General features: G+C 49.1%; 1 protein-coding gene across 3 annotated transcripts in view; it reads left to right on the top strand.

Annotated features, from left to right (window-relative positions):
• FANCI (FA complementation group I) overlaps window positions 1-20,379 on the top strand; it is a 297,155-nt gene that overhangs the window by 152,854 nt on the left and 123,922 nt on the right. For all 3 annotated transcript variants that reach the window (XM_063925787.1, XM_063925788.1, XM_063925786.1), the window contains exons 23-24: window positions 2,158-2,322; window positions 2,601-2,780. In XM_063925787.1, coding sequence (XP_063781857.1) covers window positions 2,158-2,322; window positions 2,601-2,780 — 345 coding nt within the window. The remainder of the gene's footprint in view (window positions 1-2,157; window positions 2,323-2,600; window positions 2,781-20,379) is intronic.

Genomic DNA, 20,379 nt, shown 5'->3' with positions numbered 1-20,379 from the left:
CATCTTTTCATAAAATTGTTAGGAAAGATGGTGGTATCGTACGAGGCGATACAGTATGGACGGTTCCATGCCAGAACGTTCCAGTTGGACATCCTGAACAAGTGGTCCGGTTCCCATCTCCAGATGCACCGGATGATTCAGCTGTCACCACAGGCCAGGATTTCTCTCTTGTGGTAGCTACAGTCTTCCAATCTCCTGGAAGGTCGACGCTTCGGGATTCAGGATTGGGTCCTCCTCACGACGGATGCGAGTCTAAGAGGATGGGGAGCGGTCACCCAGGGGACGCAGTTCCAGGGCAGGTGGTCTGCCCAAGAGGCCCTACTTCTGATCAACATCCTGGAACTTCGGGCTATCTACAATGCTCTGATTCAGGCCTCCCCTCTACTCAGGACTCTAGCCAGGTTCAGTCGGACACTGCCACGGCTGTGGCGTACATCAATCGACAAGGAGGGACAAAAAGCAGGGCCTGCATGCAAGAAGTGTCGAGGATACTCCTCTGGGCGGAAAGAAATGCAAGAGCACTGTCTGCAATCTTCATTCCGGGAGTGGACAACTGGGAAGCAGACTACCTCAGTCGCCACGATCTCCACCCGGGGGAGTGGGGACTACACCCTCAGGTGTTTCAATAGATCATCGACAGATGGGGATGCCCACAGATCGACATGATGGCGTCTCGCCTCAACAAGAAGCTTCGCTGCTATTGCTCGCGAACCAGAGACCCTCAGGCGTGCGCAGTGGATGCGCCGACATCGCCTTGGCCTTACCAGCTGGTCTGCCTATTTCCTCCGATTCCGTTGATCCCAAAGGTGCTCAAGAGCATCAGGCATCAAAGAGTGCAAGCAATCTTGATTGCCCCGTATTGTCCCCGAAGAGCGTTGTACGCGGCTCTTCTGGACATGTCCATAGAGGACCCTTGGCCTCTGCAATTAAGAAGGGATCTTCTTCAGCGAGGACCGCTCGTCAACCCGGACTTACGGCGGCTTCCGGTGGTCCGCGTTTCACTTGAATCAAGCTATTGTGATCCCGTCCAGTTCTGGCACTTCTGCCCCTCCGGAGGCATTGGATGCAGTGCGAGCCTTGAAAATCTATGTCAAGAGAGCAGCTCGGATCAGAAAGACCTTGTTCGTGCTCTGATGCGCAGAAGAAGGGTTGCCCTGCTTCAAAGCAGTCCTTTGCTCATTGGATTAGGCTTACTATCTAACAGGCCTATGTGTCGGCAGCCTTACCTGTTCCTATGTCTCTGAAGGCCCACTCTACAAGATCAGTGCAGTCTTCCTGGGTGGCTGCCCGTGGAGTCTCGGCCTTGCAACTATGCAGAGCTGCTACCTGGTCGGGGAAGAACATCTTTGTGAAGTTCTACAAGTTTGATACCCTAGCCAAAGAGGATACCCAGTTTGGGCAGGTGGTGCTGCAGCAGTCTCCGCACATTCCCGCCCATTCTGGAAGCTTTGGGACGTCCCCATCGTACTAATGTGTCCCCAATATCCCTTATGGATGCTAGAGAAAATAGGATTTTAATACCTACTGGTAAATCCTTTTCTCGTATTCCATAAGGGATATTGGGCGCCCGCCTCTGTGCGGTGACTTTCTCCAGGTTCTCTGTTCTGTGTTACCTGTTCAGCTGTTGCTGGCCCGGTTATGTTATGGTGCGCTGGTGTGTAAATCTCACCACACTTATTGTTATGTTCCTTCTCTCAAGTATTTCATTTCTCCTTTGGGCACTGTTTTACCTATAACTGCCTGTGGGAGGGGGCATAGAGGGGAGGAGCCAGCACACCCAGTGGAAGAAATTTAAAGTGCACTGGCTCCTTTGGACTCCGTCTATACCCATCATACTAATGTGTCCCCAATATCCCTTATGGACTACGAGAAAAGTATTTACCGGTAGGTATTAATATCCCTTTTTTTAAATCGATCTAAAATCAATAAAAATTCATCTAAACTGATGTATTTCTGGGACATAAATACATGTACTAACATTTAAAAATAAATGTAAAAAATCATCAGTACATTTGTGTTAAAGCCCCTTAAACTCAATATTGATTTAGAGCGATTTCATCTATTTAAAATAAATGAAAATCGACCTTTAGTAAATATACACCCTAATCTCTTTTAATTTATATACATATAATATATCTATCTACAATTTTTTTTCAGCAAAAGCAAGTTTGAAGATATTTTAGGAATATTCAAGTGCTACAGCAAACTTGCTGATATCTTAAAGGAGAAGTCTGGGAAAGGAAGGCCAGCTGGCAATAATAAAACATGTAGAAGTCTGCTATCTATGGGCTTTGTTTCCACGATCCTAACAGCATTATTCAGGTGCAGTATTCATCTTCTCCTGTATATAGCCAATGGTAATTCTTCTGTGAAAGGTATTTCTTTCTGAGCATTTTGGGGGAGATTCAAATGTTTGAAAAGGAGTCCGTTTTTTTCTATCTAATAGACAGGAAAAAACAGACACCCAACAGACTTTTCAAACAATTGAATTCCACCCATTGTGTCCATTGCTGGATTGTGAATACATTTATAATTTTTAGTTTACATGTTGTTGGTTTTTTTTTTTTTTTTTTAAAGCTGTGTGATACATTCCTTTGTAGAGACAGCACAAGAGCACATGAGGAAAGCCTGAGTGTTCTTCGGGCCAACCTAGACTTCATGAGATACACTGTCAGTGTGGCACTGCAGAAAATTCAGCAGCTGAAGGAGACCGGAGTCACTGACGGGCCCGATGGGCAGAATTGTGAAAAAATGTTCCACAGTATTTGTGAGATAACCAGGTAATGAGCAGAACCATTCCTAAGTAAATCCTCCTATTAAACATTTATCAGCTTGAGCCAGATTATTTATTGTGATTGATATTTACAGTAATCTAACTTTCGATAACGTCCTATGGGATACTGGGATGGTATTAGTACCATGGGGTATAGATCGGGTCCATTGGAGACCGGCACTTTAAGAAATCTTCAGTGTGTGCTGGCTCCTCCCCTCTATGCCCCTCCTGCAGACTCAGTTTAGAAAAATGTGTCCAAGCAGCCGGGTGCATTCTCTGGCGTTCCGGAGTGCTTTCTTCAATAGTTTATTTTCTCTATCGTCCTAGTGGATGCTGGGGTTCCTGAAAGGACCATGGGGAATAGCGGCTCCGCAGGAGACAGGGCACAAAAAGTAAAGCTTTAGGATCAGGTGGTGTGCACTGGCTCCTCCCCCTATGACCCTCCTCCAAGCCAGTTAGATTTTGTGCCCGGCCGAGAAGGGTGCAATCTAGGTGGCTCTCCTAAAGAGCTGCTTAGGAAAGTTTAGCTTAGGTTTTTTATTTTACAGTGAGTCCTGCTGGCAACAGGATCACTGCAACGAGGGACTTAGGGGAGAAGAAGTGAACTCACCTGCGTGCAGGATGGATTGGCTTCTTGGCTACTGGACATCAGCTCCAGAGGGACGATCACAGGTACAGCCTGGATGGTCACCGGAGCCTTGCCGCCGGCCCCCTTGCAGATGCTGAAGTAAGAAGAGGTCCAGAATCGGCGGCAGAAGACTCCTCAGTCTTCTAAAGGTAGCGCACAGCACTGCAGCTGTGCGCCATTTTCCTCTCAGCACACTTCACACGGCAGTCACTGAGGGTGCAGGGCGCTGGGAGGGGGGCGCCCTGGGAGGCAAATTAATACCTATTTTGGCTAAAAATACCTCACATATAGCCTCCGGAGGCTATATGGAGATATTTAACCCCTGCCAGAATCCGTTAAGAGCGGGAGACGAGGCCGCCGAAAAAGGGGCGGGGCCTATCTCCTCAGCACACAGCGCCATTTTCCCTCACAGAAAGGCTGGAGGGAAGGCTCCCAGGCTCTCCCCTGCACTGCACTACAGAAACAGGGTTAAAACAGAGAGGGGGGGCACTAATTTGGCGATATGCTTATATATATATTAAGATGCTATAAGGGAAAACACTTATATAAGGTTGTCCCTATATAATTATAGCGTTTTTGGTGTGTGCTGGCAAACTCTCCCTCTGTCTCTCCAAAGGGCTAGTGGGTCCTGTCCTCTATCAGAGCATTCCCTGTGTGTGTGCTGTGTGTCGGTACGTGTGTGTCGACAGGTAGGAGGACGATGTTGGTGAGGAGGCGGAGCAATTGCCTGTAATGGTGATGTCACTCTCTAGGGAGTCGACACCGGAATGGATGGCTTATTTAGGAAATTACGTGATAATGTCAACACGCTGCAAGGTCGGTTGACGACATGAGACGGCCGACAAACAATTAGTACGGTCCAGACGTCTCAAAAACACCGTCAAGGGTTTTTAAAACGCCCGTTTACTTTAGTCGGTCGACACAGACACAGACAGGGACACTGAATCCAGTGTCGACGGTGAATAAACAAACGTATTCCTTATTAGGGCCACACGTTAAAGGCAATGAAGGAGGTGTTACGTATTTCTGATACTACAAGTACCACAAAAGAGGGTATTATGTGGGATGTGAAAAAACTACCATAGTTTTTCCTGAATCAGATAAATTAAATAAAGTGTGTGATGATGCGTGGGTTCCCCCCGATAGAAAATTATGGGCGGTATACCCTTTCCCGCCAGAAGTTAGGGCGCGTTGGGAAACACCCCTTAAGGTGGATAAGGCGCTCACACGCTTATCAAAACAAGTGGCGGTACCGTCTATAGATAGGGCCGTCCTCAAGGACCAGCTGACAAGGCTGGAAAATATAATAAAAAGTATATACACACATACTGGTGTTATACTGCGGCCAGCGATCGCCTCAGCCTGGATGTGCAGAGCTAGGGTGGCTTGGTCGGATTCCCTGACTAAAAATATTGATACCCTTGACAGGGACAGTATTTTATTGACTATAGAGCATTTCTATATATGCGAGATGCACAGAGGGATATTTGCACTCTGGCATCATGAATAAACGCGATGTCCATAACTGCCAGAAGATGTTATGGACACGACAGTGGTCAGGTGATGCAGATTCCAAACGGCACAGTATGGCCGTATAAAGGAAGAGGACTTGTTTGGGGTCGGTCCATCGGACCTGGTGGTCACGGCAACTGCTGGAAAATCCACCGTTTTTTACCCTAAGTCACATCTCGGCAGAAAAAGACACCGTCTTTTCAGCCTCAGTCCTCTCGTCCCTATAAGATCATATCTGCCCAGGGATAGAGGAAAGGGAAGAAGACTGCAACAGGCAGCCTATTCCCAGGAACAGAAGCGTTCCACCGCGTCTGACAAGTTCTCAGCATGGCGCTGAGACCGTACAGGACCCCTGGATCCTACAAGTAGTATCCCGGGGGTACAGATGGGAATGTCGAGACGTTTCCCCTTCGCAGGCTCCTGAAGTCTGCTTTACCAAGTCTCCCTCCGACAAGGAGGTAGTATGGGAAAAAATTCACAAGCTGTGTTCCCAGCAGGTGACAATTAAATTACCCCTCCTACTACAGAAAAGGGGTATTATTCCACACTATATTGTGGTACTGAAGCCAGAAGGCTAGGTGAGACTTATTCTAAAAAAATTTTTTTGAACACTTACAAAGGTTCAAATTAAGATGAAGTCACTCAGAGCAGTGATAACGAACCAGGAAGAAGGGGACTATATAGTGTCCCGGGACATCAGGGATGCTTACCTCTATGTCCCAAATTTGCCCTTCTCACTAAGGGTACCTCAGGTTCGTGGTGCAGAACTGTCACTATCAGTTTCAGACGCTGCCGTTTGGATTGTCCACGGCACCCCGGGGTCTTTACCAAGGTAATGGCCGAATTGATGATTCTTCTTCGAAGAAAAGGCGTCTTAATTATCCCTTACTTGGACGATCTCCTGATAGGGGCATAGTCCAGGGAACAGTTGGAGGTCGGAGTAGCACTATCTCGGATACTGCTACAATCAGCACGGGTGGATTCTAAATATTCCAAAATCGCAGCTGATCCCGACGACACGTCTGCTGTGCCTAGGGATGATTCTGGACACAGTCCAGAAAAAGGTGTTTCTCCCGGAAGAGAAAGCCAGGGAGTTATCCGAGCAAGTCAGGAACCTCCTAAAAACAGTGCATCATTGCACAAGGGTCCTGGTAAAAATGGTGGCTTCCTACGAAGCAATTCCATTCGGCAGATTTCACGTAAGAACTTTTCAGTGGGATCTGCTGGACAAATGGTCCGGATCGCATCTTCAGATGCATCAGCGGATAACCCAATATCCAAGGACAAGGGTGTCTCTCCTGTGGTGGTTATAGAGTGCTCATCTTCTAGAGGGCCGCAGATTCGGCATTCAGGATTGGATGCTGGTAACCACGGAGCCCAGCCTGAGAGGCTGGGGAGCAGTCACACAAGGGAAAAATTTCCAGGGAGTGTGATCAAGTATGGAGACTTTTCTCCACATAAATATACTGGAGCTAAGGGTAAATTTATAATGCTCTAAGCTTAGCAAGACCTCTGCTTCAAGGTCAGCCGGTATTGATCCAGTGGGAAAAACATCACGGCAGTCGCCCACGTAAACAGACAGGGCGACACAAGAAGCAGGAGGGCAATGGCAGAAACTGCAAGGACTTTTCGCTGGGCGGAAAATCATGTGATAACACTGTCAGCAGTTTTTCATCCCGGGAATGGAAACTGGGAAGCAGACTTCCTCAGCACGACCTCCACCCGGGAGAGTGGAAACTTCATTGAGAAGTTTTTTCCACATGATTGTAAACCGTTGGGAAATACCAAAGGTGGACATGATGGCGTCCCGTCTGAACAAAAAACGGGACAGGTATTGCGCCAGGTCAAGGGACCCTCAGGCAATAGATGTGGACGTTCTGGTAACACCGTGGGTGTACCAGTCGGTGTATGTGTTCCCTCCTCTGCTTCTCATACCTAAGGTGCTGAGAATTATAAGACGTAGAGGAGTAAGAACTATACTCATGGCTCCGGATTGGCCAAGAAGGACTTGGTACCCGGAACTTCAAGAGATGCTTACAGAGGTCTTATGGCCTCTGCCGCTAAGAAGGGACTTGCTTCAGCAAGTACCATGTCTGTTCCAAGACTTACCGCAGCTGCGTTTGTCGGCATGGCGATGGAAAGCCGGATCCTAAGGGAAAAAAGGCATTCCGGAAGAGGTCATTCCTACCCTGGTCAAAGCCAGAAAGGAGGTGACCGCACAACATTATCACCACGTGTGGCGAAAATTTGTTGCGTGGTGTGAGGCCAGGAAGGCCCCACAAAGAAATTTCAACTCGGTCGTTTCCTGCATTTCCTGCAAACAGGAGTGTCTATGGGCCTCAAATTGGGGTCCATTAAGGTTCAAATTCGGCCCTGTAAATTTTCTTCCAGAAAGAATTGGCTTCAGTTCCTGAAGTCCAGAAGTTTGTCAAGGGAGTATTGCATATACAAACCCCGTTTTTGTGCCTCCAGTGGCACTGTGGGATCTCAACGTAGTTCTGGGATTTCTCAAATCACATTGGTTTAAAACCAGTCAAATATGTGGATTTGCAGCATCTCACATAGAAAGTGACCATGCTCTTGGCCCTGGCCTGGACCAGGCGAGTGTCAAATTGGTGGTTTTTTCTCAAAAAAGCCCATATCTGTTTGTCCATTCGGACAGGGCAGAGCTGCGGACTCGTCCCCAGTTCTCTCCCTAAGGTGGTGTCAGTGTTTCACCTGAACCAGCTTATTGTGGTGCCTTGCACCTACTAGGGACTTGGAGGACTCCAAGTTGCTAGAAGTTGTCAGGGCCCTGAAAATATATTCCAGAACAGCTGAAGTCAGAAAATCTGACTCGCTGTTTATACTGTATGCACCCAACAAGTTGGGTGCGCCTGCTTCTAAGCAGTCGATTGCTCGTTGAATTTGTAACACAATTCAACTTGCACATTCTGAGGCAGGCCTGCCACAGTCTAAATCGGTTAAGGCCCATTCCACAAGGAAGGTGGGCTCATCTTGGGCGGCTGCCCGAGAGGTCTCGGCATTACAACTCTGCCGAGCAGCTACGTGGTCAGGGGAGAACACGTTTGTAAAATTCTACAAATTTGATATCCTGGCAAAAGAGGACCTGGAGTTCTCTCATTCGGTGCTGCAGAGTCATCCGCACTCTCCCGCCCGTTTGGGAGCTTTGGTATAATCCCCATGGTCCTTTCAGGAACCCCAGCATCCACTAGGACGATAGAGAAAATAAGAATTTACTTACCGATAATTCTATTTCTCGGAGTCCGTAGTGGATGCTGGGCGCCCATCCCAAGTGCGGATTATCTGCAATACTTGTACATAGTTACAAAAATCGGGTTATTATTGTTGTGAGCCATCTTTTCAGAGGCTCCGCTGTTATCATACTGTTAACTGGGTTTAGATCACAAGTTGTACGGTGTGATTGGTGTGGCTGGTATGGGTCTTACCCGGGATTCAAAATTCCTCCCTTATTGTACGCTCGTCCGGGCACAGTACCTAACTGGCTTGGAGGAGGGTCATAGGGGGAGGAGCCAGTGCACACCACCTGATCCTAAAGCTTTACTTTTTGTGCCCTGTCTCCTGCGGAGCCGCTATTCCCCATGGTCCTTTCAGGAACCCCAGCATCCACTACGGACTCCGAGAAATAGAATTATCGGTAAGTAAATTCTTATTTTAGTTTGTTATTTTCAGGCAGCACTGGCTGGCACCAGTCTGCCTGTGTCGTGGTACTTAGGGGGGGACCGAACTAACCTCTTATAGGGTTAATGGTCCAGATCCCCCGCTGACAGGACAAAGCTCTTATGGTGCTGTTTTTGCATTAGCCCCAGGATGTGTGCGCACGCCAAAAGCATGCCGCCACCCCTAATAGATGCTGAAGACGCTGGTGCGGTGAGTACAGACACTGTGGCCCCGGTTAGTGGGTCCCCGGTTAATATGGCGGCATAAGGGCACTTGGCTGCTGGTTGCGGTGCCCGCTGCGGACACCAACACTGGCGCTGGTACAGAAAGGGGTTTTAACCCAGTTTTCTGCAATTTAGAGTTAATTCCCAGTATAATTACACACAGGGACCGTGCACCATTACGGGTGCGGGGCTTCCCAGAGAGCGGGCTCAGTGGCGCCATTTCCTGTTGCTTTAGACTCCAGGCTACTTCAGAGATCCTCCAAAAGTCACCTTGTGCTGGTACCAAGGAGTTTTATAGAAGGAGGAAGGGGGGCATATATATTGTCACAAAACTAGTTGTCTCATCTAAGGCTCTGGTTTATGCCCGACAAAGCGCTGCTTTAGCTGTTGTGGCATTGTGTGCTGGTCTCATCCCTCTCTATATCACTCCATTCAGGCCATCTGGGATTCTGTGTTATTTCACTACCACTGTGTTATTTCACTACTACTGTGTGTGTGTTCTGTTATATCAGCATGTCTATTAAAAAGGTTGTGTGTCCTTCCTGCAACACAAAGTTTTCCCCTTCTCCAGGGGGATCTCTGTTATGTAATCAGTGCTCTTTTCTCTTACGTCCTAGAGGATGCTGGGGTCCACATTAGTACCATGGGGTATAGACGGGTCCACCAGAAGCCATTGGCTCTTTAAGAGTTTGAGAGTGTGGGCTGGCTCCTCCCTCTTTGCTCCTCCTACCAGACTCATTTTAGAAAATGTGCCCGGAGGAGCCGATCACAGCTATGGGAGCACTCCAGAGCTTTTCTAGTAAAAAGTTATTTTAGAGTTTTCTCTAACGTCCTAAGTGGATGCTGGGACTCCGTAAGGACCATGGGGAATAGCGGCTCCGCAGGAGACTGGGCACAAAAGTAAAAGCTTGAACTAGCTGGTGTGCACTGGCTCCTCCCCCTATGACCCTCCTCCAAGCCTCAGTTAGATTTTTGTGCCCGAACGAGAAGGGTGCATGCTAGGTGGCTCTCCTGAGCTGCTTAGAGTAAAAGTTTATTTTAGGTTTTTTATTTTCAGTGAGTCCTGCTGGCAACAGGCTCACTGCATCGTGGGACTAAGGGGAGAAGAAACGAACTCACCTGCGTGCAGAGTGGATTGGGTTTCTTAGGCTACTGGACATTAGCTCCAGAGGGACGATCACAGGTTCAGCCTGGATGGGTCCCGGAGCGCGCCGCCGGCCCCCTTACAGAGCCAGAAGAACGAAGAGGTCCGGTGAAATCGGCGGCAGAAGACGTTCCTGTCTTCAACTAAGGTAGCGCACAGCACTGCAGCTGTGCGCCATTGCTCTCAGCACACTTCACACTCCGGTCACTGAGGGTGCAGGGCGCTGGGGGGGAGCGCCCTGAGACGCAATAAAAAACAGAAATACCTTAGGATGGCAAAAGAAATACATCACATATAGCTCCTGGGCTATATGGATGTATTTAACCCCTGCCAGTTTTCCAGAAAAAAGCGGGAGATAAGGCCGTCGTGAAGGGGCGGAGCCTATCTCCTCAGCACACAAGCGCCATTTTCCCTCACAGTTCCGCTGGAAGGACGGCTCCCTGACTCTCCCCTGCAGTCCCTACAGAATCAGGGTAAAAACGAGAGAGGGGGGGCACTATTGGCAGCTAAATTATAAACAGCAGCTATAAAAGGGAGTAACACTTATATAAGGTTATCCCTATATATATATAGCGCTCTGGTGTGTGCTGGCAAACTCTCCCTCTGTCTCCCCAAAGGGCTAGTGGGGTCCTGTCCTCTATCAGAACATTCCCTGTGTGTGTGCTGGGTGTCGGTACGATTGTGTCGACATGTATGAGGAGGAAAATGATGTGGGAGCAGAGCAATTGCCTGTATTAGTGATGTCACCCCCTAGGGAGTCGACACCTCACTGGATGGTTGTATTTAAAGAACTACGTGACAATGTCAGCACTTTACAAAAAACTGTTGACGACATGAGACAGCCGACAAATCAATTAGTGCCTGTCCAGGCGTCTCAGACACCGTCAGGGGCGATAAAACGCCCGTTACCTCAGTGGGTCGACACAGACCCAGACACGGATACTGAGTCCAGTGTCGACGGTGAGGAGACAAACGTAATGTCCAGTAGGGCCACACGTTACATGATCACGGCAATGAAGGAGGCATTGAACATTTCTGACACTACAAGTACCACAAAGAAGGGTATTATGTGGGGAGTGAAAAAACTACCAGTAGCTTTTCCTGAGTCAGATGAATTAAATGAGGTGTGTGATAAAGCGTGGGTTTCCCCCGATAAAAAAGTGCTAATCTCTAATAAATTATTGGCACTATACCCTTTCCCGCCAGAGGTTAGGGTGCGTTGGGAAACACCCCCTAAAGTAGATAAAGCGCTCACACGTTTATCTAAACAAGTAGCGTTACCGTCTCCTGATACGGCCGCCCTCAAAGAACCAGCGGATAGAAGGCTGGAAAATATCCTGAAGGGTATATACACACATACTGGTGTTATACTGCGACCAGCAATCGCATCAGCCTGGATGTGCAGTGCTGGAGTGGCGTGGTCGGATTCCCTGACTGAAAATATTGATACCCTGGATAGGGACAGTATATTACTAACTATAGAGCATTTGAAGGATGCATTACTATATATGCGTGATGCACAGAGGGATATTTGCACCCTGGCATCAAGAGTGAGTGCTATGTCCATTTCTGCCAGAAGAGCGTTATGGACGCGACAGTGGTCAGGGGATGCGGATTCCAAACGACATATGGAAGTATTGCCGTTTAAAGCTGCACCAGGCAGCCTCTTCCCAGGAGCAGAAGCCCTCCTCTGCTTCTGCCAAGTCTTCAGCATGACGCTGGGGCTTTACAAGCGGACTCGGACACGGTGGGGGCCCGTCTCAAAAATTTCAACGCGCAGTGGGCTCACTCGCAAGTGGACCCCTGGATTCTGCAGGTAGTATCACAGGGGTACAAACTGGAATTCGAGACGTCTCCCCCTCGCCGGTTCCTGAAGTCTGCTCTACCAAAGTCTCCCTCCGACAGGGAGGCAGTTTTGGAAGCCATTCACAAGCTGTATTCCCAGCAGGTGATAATCAAGGTACCTCTCCTACAACAGGGAAAGGGGTATTATTCCACGCTGTTTGTGGTACCGAAGCCGGACGGCTCGGTGAGACCAATTTTAAATCTAAAATCCTTGAACACTTACATAAAGAGGTTCAAATTCAAGATGGAGTCACTCAGAGCAGTGATAGCAAACCTGGAAGAAGGGGACTATATGGTGTCTCTGGACATCAAAGATGCTTATCTCCACGTCCCAATCTACCCTTCTCACCAAGGGTACCTCAGGTTTGTAGTACAAGACTGTCATTATCAGTTTCAGACGCTGCCGTTTGGGTTGTCCACGGCACCTCGGGTCTTTACCAAGGTAATGGCCGAAATGATGATTCTTCTTCGAAGAGAAGGCGTTTTAATTATCCCTTACTTGGACGATCTCCTGATAAGGGCAAGGTCCAGGGAACAGTTAGAAGTCGGAGTAGCACTATCTCAGTTAGTGTTACGTCAGCACGGGTGGATCCTAAATATTCCAAAATCGCAGCTGATTCCAACGACACGTCTCCTGTTCCTAGGAATGATTCTGGACACAGTCCAGAAAAAGGTGTTTCTCCCAGAGGAGAAGGCCAGGGAGTTATCCGAGCTAGTCAGGAATCTCCTAAAACCAGGCCAGGTGTCAGTGCATCAGTGCACGAGGGTCCTGGGAAAAATGGTGGCTTCTTACGAAGCGATTCCATTTGGAAGATTCCATGCAAGAACGTTTCAGTGGGATCTTCTGGACAAATGGTCCGGATCGCATCTTCAGATGCATCAGCGGATAACCCTGTCGCCAAGGACAAGGGTGTCTTTTCTGTGGTGGCTGCAGAGTGCTCATCTACTAGAGGGCCGCAGATTCGGCATTCAGGATTGGATCCTGGTGACCACAGATGCCAGCCTGAGAGGCTGGGGAGCAGTCACACAGGGACAAAATTTCCAGGGCTTGTGGTCAAGCATGGAAACGTCTCTTCATATAAACATTCTGGAACTAAGGGCCATTTACAATGCCCTAAGTCAAGCAAAACCCCTGCTTCAGGGTCAGGCGGTATTGATCCAATCGGACAACATCACGTCAGTCGCCCACGTAAACAGACAGGGCGGCACGAGAAGCAGGAGGGCGATGGCAGAAGCTGCAAGGATTCTTCGCTGGGCGGAGAATCATGTGATAGCACTGTCAGCAGTGTTCATTCCGGGAGTGGACAACTGGGAAGCGGACTTCCTCAGCAGACACGACCTTCACCCGGGGGAGTGGGGACTTCATCCAGAAGTCTTCCAAGAGATGGTAAACCGTTGGGAAAAACCAAAGGTGGACATGATGGCGTCCCGTCTCAACAAAAAACTGGACAGATATTGCGCCAGGTCAAGGGACCCTCAGGCAATAGCGGTGGACGCTCTGGTAACACCATGGGTGTACCAGTCAGTGTATGTGTTCCCTCCTCTGCCTCTCATACCAAAAGTACTGAGAATCATAAAAAGGAGAGGAGTAAGAACTATACTCGTGGTTCCGGATTGGCCAAGAAGGACTTGGTACCCGGAACTTCAAGAGATGCTCACGGAGGACCCGTGGCCTCTACCTCTAAGAAAGGACCTGCTCCAGCAGGGACCTTGTCTGTTCCAAGACTTACCGCGGCTGCGTTTGACGGCATGGCGGTTGAACGCCGGATCCTGAAGGAAAAAGGCATTCCAGAAGAAGTCCTCCCTACCCTGATAAAGGCCAGGAAGGATGTAACCGCAAAACATTATCACCGCATTTGGCGAAAATATGTTGCGTGGTGTGAGGCCAAAGAGGCCCCTACAGAGGAATTTCAACTGGGTCGCTTCCTACATTTCCTGCAAACAGGACTGTCTATGGGCCTAAAATTAGGGTCCATTAAAGTTCAAATTTCGGCCCTGTCGATTTTCTTCCAAAAAGAACTGGCTTCAGTGCCTGAAGTCCAGACGTTTGTCAAAGGGGTACTGCATATACAGCCTCCTTTTGTGCCCCCGGTGGCACCTTGGGATCTCAATGTGGTTTTGGGGTTCCTAAAATCACATTGGTTTGAACCACTCACCACTGTGGAATTAAAATATCTCACATGGAAGGTGGTAATGCTGTTAGCCCTGGCTTCAGCCAGGCGTGTCTCAGAATTGGCGGCTTTATCTTATAAAAGCCTTTACCTGATTTTTCACACGGATAGGGCAGAATTGAGGACTCGTCCTCAATTTCTCCCAAAGGTGGTTTCAGCGTTTCACGTGAACCAGCCTATTGTGGTGCCTGCGGCTACTAGGGACTTGGAGGACTCCAAGTTACTGGACGTAGTCAGGGCCCTAAAAATATATATTTCCAGGACGGCTGGAGTCAGGAAATCTGACTCGCTGTTTATCCTGTATGCACCCAACAAGCTGGGTGCTCCTGCTTCTAAGCAGACGATTGCTCGTTGGATTTGTAGTACAATTCAGCTTGCGCATTCTGTGGCAGGCCTGCCACAGCCAAAATCTGTAAAAGCCCATTCCACAAGGAAGGTGGGCTCATCTTGGGCGGCTGCCCGAGGGGTCTCGGCTTTACAACTTTGCCGAGCAGCTACTTGGTCAGGGGCAAACACGTTTGCTAAATTCTACAAATGTGATACCCTGGCTGAGGAGGACCTGGAGTTCTCTCATTCGGTGCTGCAGAGTCATCCGCACTCTCCCGCCCGTTTGGGAGCTTTGGTATAATCCCTATGGTCCTTACGGAGTCCCAGCATCCACTTAGGACGTTAGAGAAAATAAGAATTTACTTACCAATAATTCTATTTCTCATAGTCCGTAGTGGATGCTGGGCGCCCATCCCAAGTGCGGATTGTCTGCAATACTTGTATATAGTTATTGTTACAAAATTCGGGTTATTATTGTTGTGAGCCATCTTTTCAGAGGCTCCTTCGTTTATCATACTGTTAACTGGGTTCAGATCACAGGTTGTACGGTGTGATTGGTGTGGCTGGTATGAGTCTTACCCGGGATTCAATATCCTTCCTTATTATGTACGCTCGTCCGGGCACAGTATCCTAACTGAGGCTTGGAGAAGGGTCATAGGGGGAGGAGCCAGTGCACACCAGCTAGTTCAAGCTTTTACTTTTGTGCCCAGTCTCCTGCGGAGCCGCTATTCCCCATGGTCCTTACGGAGTCCCAGCATCCACTACGGACTATGAGAAATAGAATTATCGGTAAGTAAATTCTTATTTTTTATTTTACAGGGAGGCTGCTGGCAACAGCCTCCCTGCAGCGTGGGACTAAGAGCGGGAGTAGTGTCCGCCCTGCGGGGTCTGAGCTACTTACTCTGCTGACAGGACACTGAGCTCCTGAGGGGATAGATTGCTCCCCACCACAGGGGATCGCTCACCCCAGCAGCATGCCGCCACCCCCTTACAGAGCTGAAGATTGTGGCGAGTGAGTCACCGACCCCCCTTGGAAGCGGGGGGCCGGTGTGAAGATGGCGGCAGCAGGGTAGGAGTGGAGTATTAACTGCGCTCCGGGATGGCTCAGCGGTACATAGTGCGACGCGTTGAGGGGCGCCCTGGGCCATCGCTTACACCCTACACTGGTCACAAAGCCTGTCGGGGTCCCAGGATCTCAGCCAGCATCAATCCTCCGGCCAGTATAATCAGATGAAGAGCGGGAAGACAGCGCCATTTTGGGGGCGGAGCTTCTCAGAGCAGACCCAGCAGCATTCAGCGCCATTTTCCTGCCTGCACAGCGCTGATCAGGAGAAAGAAGGTCCCTCCACAGCAACTCCAGCTATCTCTCACGGTACCAGGGGGTTGTAGAAGGGAGGGGAGGCTGCAATACGACTGTGTATCCTATTAAGGTGCAAAGTCAGCGCTGACAAGGAGTCTCCCTTTGGTTAAAAGCGCTGTGTGTGGGTTGGCTCCAATCTCTGTGTCTCTCTTACCATTCTTGGGGGTGAAACTCTGTCTGCCCTCTCCTGTGTTTGTGGGGGGTGTTTTGTGGTCTCCTTTAGCTATGTCCAGGGACACTGTGTCATATGCTGCAGAGGATATGTCCTCCCAGGATGATCCCATTCCATGTAATCAGGATAGCACTGGTTTAGCACAGATTCCAGCAAGGTAACCTGAGTGGTTTTTCCTCTAACAAATGTTGGTTTTCTCATATTTTAGATAGGGTTGCAAGTAATGAATCTGCAACCCAGGTATTACAGAACTCTATGGCAGTATGGCCCAATTCTGGTACCTCAGGACGCTCCGCTATATACCGCCACAAACGTGCGCTTGTTCATGCCATGCAAGATGACACGGATACTGATACCACAGAAGGTACTGGGGATGTGTTGCGGGGGGTCTGCCTCTCTTGCAAAGGGGGTGCAATTGATGATAGAGGCTATCAGGGATGTATTGAATATTAATGATACTGAAAATAAGAAAGCCTCGCTAACCTTCCCTGCGTCAAAGGAATTAAATGCTATATTTGAGAAAGCATGGGAAAACCCTGAGAAAAAATTCCAGATCCCTAAAAGGGTCCAGGAAACAATGGGAAAGCATGCCAATTGTTGACGCATTTGTGTCCAGACTCTCAAAAAAGGTGGTTTTACCTGTTCCGGGATCAACCGCCTTAAAGGAGCCGGCTGATCGAAAATTGATAATACACTTAAATCAATGTACACCGCTTCGGGGGCCATATTACGTCCCACTATTGCTAGTGCATGGATTGCAAAAGCTATAGTAAAATGGTCAGGCATCTTACTTGAGGATTTAGATACAATGGATAAGGGTGATGTTGAATTGTTTTTGCGTAACATTCAAGATTCAGCAGGTTTTATGGTAGAATCCATGAAAGACCTGGGTTCCATGGCTGCGGGGATCTCTTCCATGTCTGTTTCAGCTTGTCGGGGACTGTGGCTGCGCCAGTGGTCGGCCAACGCGGAATCCAGGAAAAGTATGGAGTCCCTACCCTACACAGGTCAGGCTCTCTTTGGGGAAGCTTTGGATGCGTGGATATCCACGGCTACAGCGGTTAAGTCTCCGTTCCTTCCCTCAGCTGCACCTGCTCCGAAGAAATCCTCTTTATCAGCATCACAGTCCTTTTGGTCTAACAAGCCTAGAAAGGCCAAACCGTCCAATACCTATTTAGGGGAAGTCGAGCTAAATCCAAGAAACCTGCTGCGGCAGGTTCCCAGGAACTAAGCCTGCTTCCGGTACGCCGAAGTCCTCCGCATGACGGTGGACCACATGGCCTAGAGGTGGGGCCAGTGGGAGCGAGGCTCAGACAGTTCAGTCACGTCTGGGTATTGTCCGGCCTGGATCCCTGGGTGATAGATATTGTGTCCCAGGGATACAGGTTGGAATTTCAAAATCTTCCTCCTCACCGATTTTTCAAATCAGGCTTGCCAGTTCTGCTGGCGGACAGGACTGTCCTACAAGCAGTGGTCCAGAAGTTGGTGGAGTTACAGGTCATTGTGCCAGTACCTCCCATTTGCAAGCCACGGGTTACTATATCAGGTCTGGAAGAGGGGGAATTCCTAGTATCCCTGGATATCAAGGATGCGTACCTCCACATTCCGATTTGGCTACCGCATCAGGCTTATCTCCGTTTTGCATTACTGGACTGTCATTTCCAGTTCCAAGCCCTGCCATTCGGCCTCTCCACAGCACCAAGGGTTTTCACCAAGGTGATAGCGGAGATGATGGTTCTACTCCGAAAACAGGGGGTAAACATAATTTCGTATCTGGACGATCTGATAAAGGCATCGTCCAAGGAGGAGCTGTTGCAGTCCATTGTACTCACAACCCGCCTACTCAGAGTCCACGGTTGGATTCTGAACCTTCCAAAATCTCATTTGGAACCAACCCGGAGGTTGTCTTTTCTGGGGATGATCCTCGACACGGAAGTGCAGAGGGTGTTTCTTCCACAGGAAAAGGCGTTGGTGATACAAACAATGGTCCGGGATGTCCTGAAGCCAGCCCGGGTGTCGATTCATCAATGCATTTGCCTTTTGGGGAAGATGGTGGCCTCTTACGAGGCTCTCCAGTACGGGAGGTTCCATGCTCGGGCCTTCCAACTGGATCTCTTGGACAAGTGATCAGGATCTCATCTACACATGCACCAGAGAATTTGTCTGTCGCCAAAGGCCAGGATTTCACTCCTCTGGTGGCTCCAATTGCCTCACCTTCTGAAGGGCAGCAGGTTCTGGATTCAGGACTGGGTCCTTCTAACCACGGATGCGAGCCTCCGGAGCTGGGGCGCAGTCACTTAAGGGGAAACCTTCCAAGGAAGGTGGTCAAGTTTGGAAGCCGGCCTGCTGATCAACATCCTGGAACTAAGAACCGTCTACAACGGTCTTCTTCAGGCGGCCCATCATCTAAGAAATCGGGCCATTCAAGTACAGTCGGACAATGTAACGACGGTGGCTTACATAAACTGACAGGGCGGAACGAAGAGCAGAGCTGCGATGTCAGAGGTGACAAGAATCATCCTCTGGACAGAAAAACACGCGTTGGCGCTCTCTACAATCTTCATTCCGGGAGTGGACAACTGGGAAGCAGACTTCCTCAGCAGACACGATCTCCATCCGGGGGAGTGGGGTCTCCATTCGGAGGTGTTCAAGGAAATAACAGACCTTTGGGGGTTACCCCAAATAGACATGATGGCCTCTCGTCTCAACAAGAAGCTTCAACGCTATTGTTCCAGGTCGAGGGACCCACAAGCAGTAGCAGTGGACGCCCTGGTGTCTCCGTGGGTGTTCCAGTCGGTGTACGTGTTTCCTCCACTCCCACTCATTCCAAGAGTTCTAAAGCTCATAAGGAGAACAAGAGTTCGAGCAATCCTCATTGCTCCAGACTGGCCAAGGCAGGCTTGGTACGCGGACCTTCTGAATCTCTTGCAGGAAGAGCCGAGGCCTCTTCCTCTTCGGGAGGACCTGCTGCAGCAGGGGCCGTTCGCCTATCAAGACTTACCGCGGCTACGTTTGGCGGCATGGAGGTTGAACGCCTCATACTAGCTCGGAAGGGCTATCCGAAGAATGTCATTCCTACCCTGATACCGGCTAGGAAAGGGGTAACGTCTAAACATTACCATCGTATTTGGAAGAAATATGTCTCTTGGTGTGAGTCCAAGAAGTTTCCTGTGGTGGAGTTTCAACTGGGACGTTTTCTCCTCTTCCTGCAAGCAGGTGTGGATATGGGCCTGAGGTTGGGATCTGTGCAGGTCCAGATTTCGGCCCTGTCCATTTTCTTCCAGAAACAATTGGCTGCCCTCCCTTAGATTCAGACCTTTTTGAAGGGAGTTCTGTACATCCAACCTCCCTTTGTACCGCCTACGGCGCCTTGGGAGCTTAACATGGTGTTGCAGTTTCTCCAGTCGGACTGGTTTGAGCCTCTACAGGAGGTAAAGGTCAAATTTCTTACATGGAAGGCTGTCACGTTGTTGGCCTTACCTTCTGCTAGACTTGTGTCAGAATTGGGTGCTTTGTCCTGTAAAAGCCCTTTCTTTATATTCCACGAAGATAGAGCTGAGCTCCGGACATGTCAGCAGTTTCTTCCAAAGGTTGTGTCGGCATTTCATATCAACCAACCTATTGTGGTGCCAGTGGCTACTGACTCCTCAGTTTCGTCAAAGTCCTTGGATGTTGTGAGGGCTTTAAAAATCTATGTGAAGAGGACTGCTCGTCACAGGAAATCGGACTCTTTGTTTGTCCTGTATGATCCCAAGAAAATTGGGTGTCCTACTTCTACGCAGACTATATCTCACTGGATTAGGTTCACTATCCAGCATGCTTATACTACGGCAGGATTGCCGTGTCCAAAATCTGTTAAGGCCCACTCTACTCGTAAGGTGGGATCTTCCTGGGCTGCTGCCCGGGGTGTCTCTGCGTTACAACTTTGCAGAGTGGCAACTTGGTCTGGGTCGAACACGTTTGCTAAGTTCCACAAGTTCGATACTTTGCCCACTGATGATCTGAAGTTCAGTCAATTAGTTCTGCAGGAGCATCCGTGCTCTCCCTCCCGTTCTGGGAGCTTTGGTACATCCCCATGGTACTAAATGTGGACCCCAGCATCCTCTAGGACGTGAGAGAAAATAGGATTTTGGTTACCTACCGGTAAATCCTTTTCTCATAGTCCGTAGAGTATGCTGGGGGCCCGCCCAGCGCTTCATTTTCCTGCAGCTGTTATCTGGTTCAGTACAACTTTGTTTAGATATGTACTGCATTGTTACTTGGTAAGTAATGTTTCAGCAGTTGCTGAGTTTTTCAAGCTAGTTAGCTTGATGTGCCTTGTATGTGTGAGCTGGTATGAATCTCACCACTATCTGTGTTAAATCCTTACTCGAAGATGTCCTCGGGCACAGTTTCTAGATTGAGTCTGGTAGAAGGGGCATAGAGGGAGGAGCCAGCCCACACTCTCAAACTCTTAAAGTGCCAATGGCTCCTGGTGGACCCGTCTATACCTTATGGTTCTAATGTGGACCCCAGCATCCTCTACGGACTACGAGAAAAGGA

This window comes from Pseudophryne corroboree, chromosome 6 (assembly GCF_028390025.1).
Source record: "Pseudophryne corroboree isolate aPseCor3 chromosome 6, aPseCor3.hap2, whole genome shotgun sequence".
Taxonomy (NCBI): domain Eukaryota; kingdom Metazoa; phylum Chordata; class Amphibia; order Anura; family Myobatrachidae; genus Pseudophryne; species Pseudophryne corroboree.
This window is presented reverse-complemented; position numbering and strand designations above follow the sequence as displayed.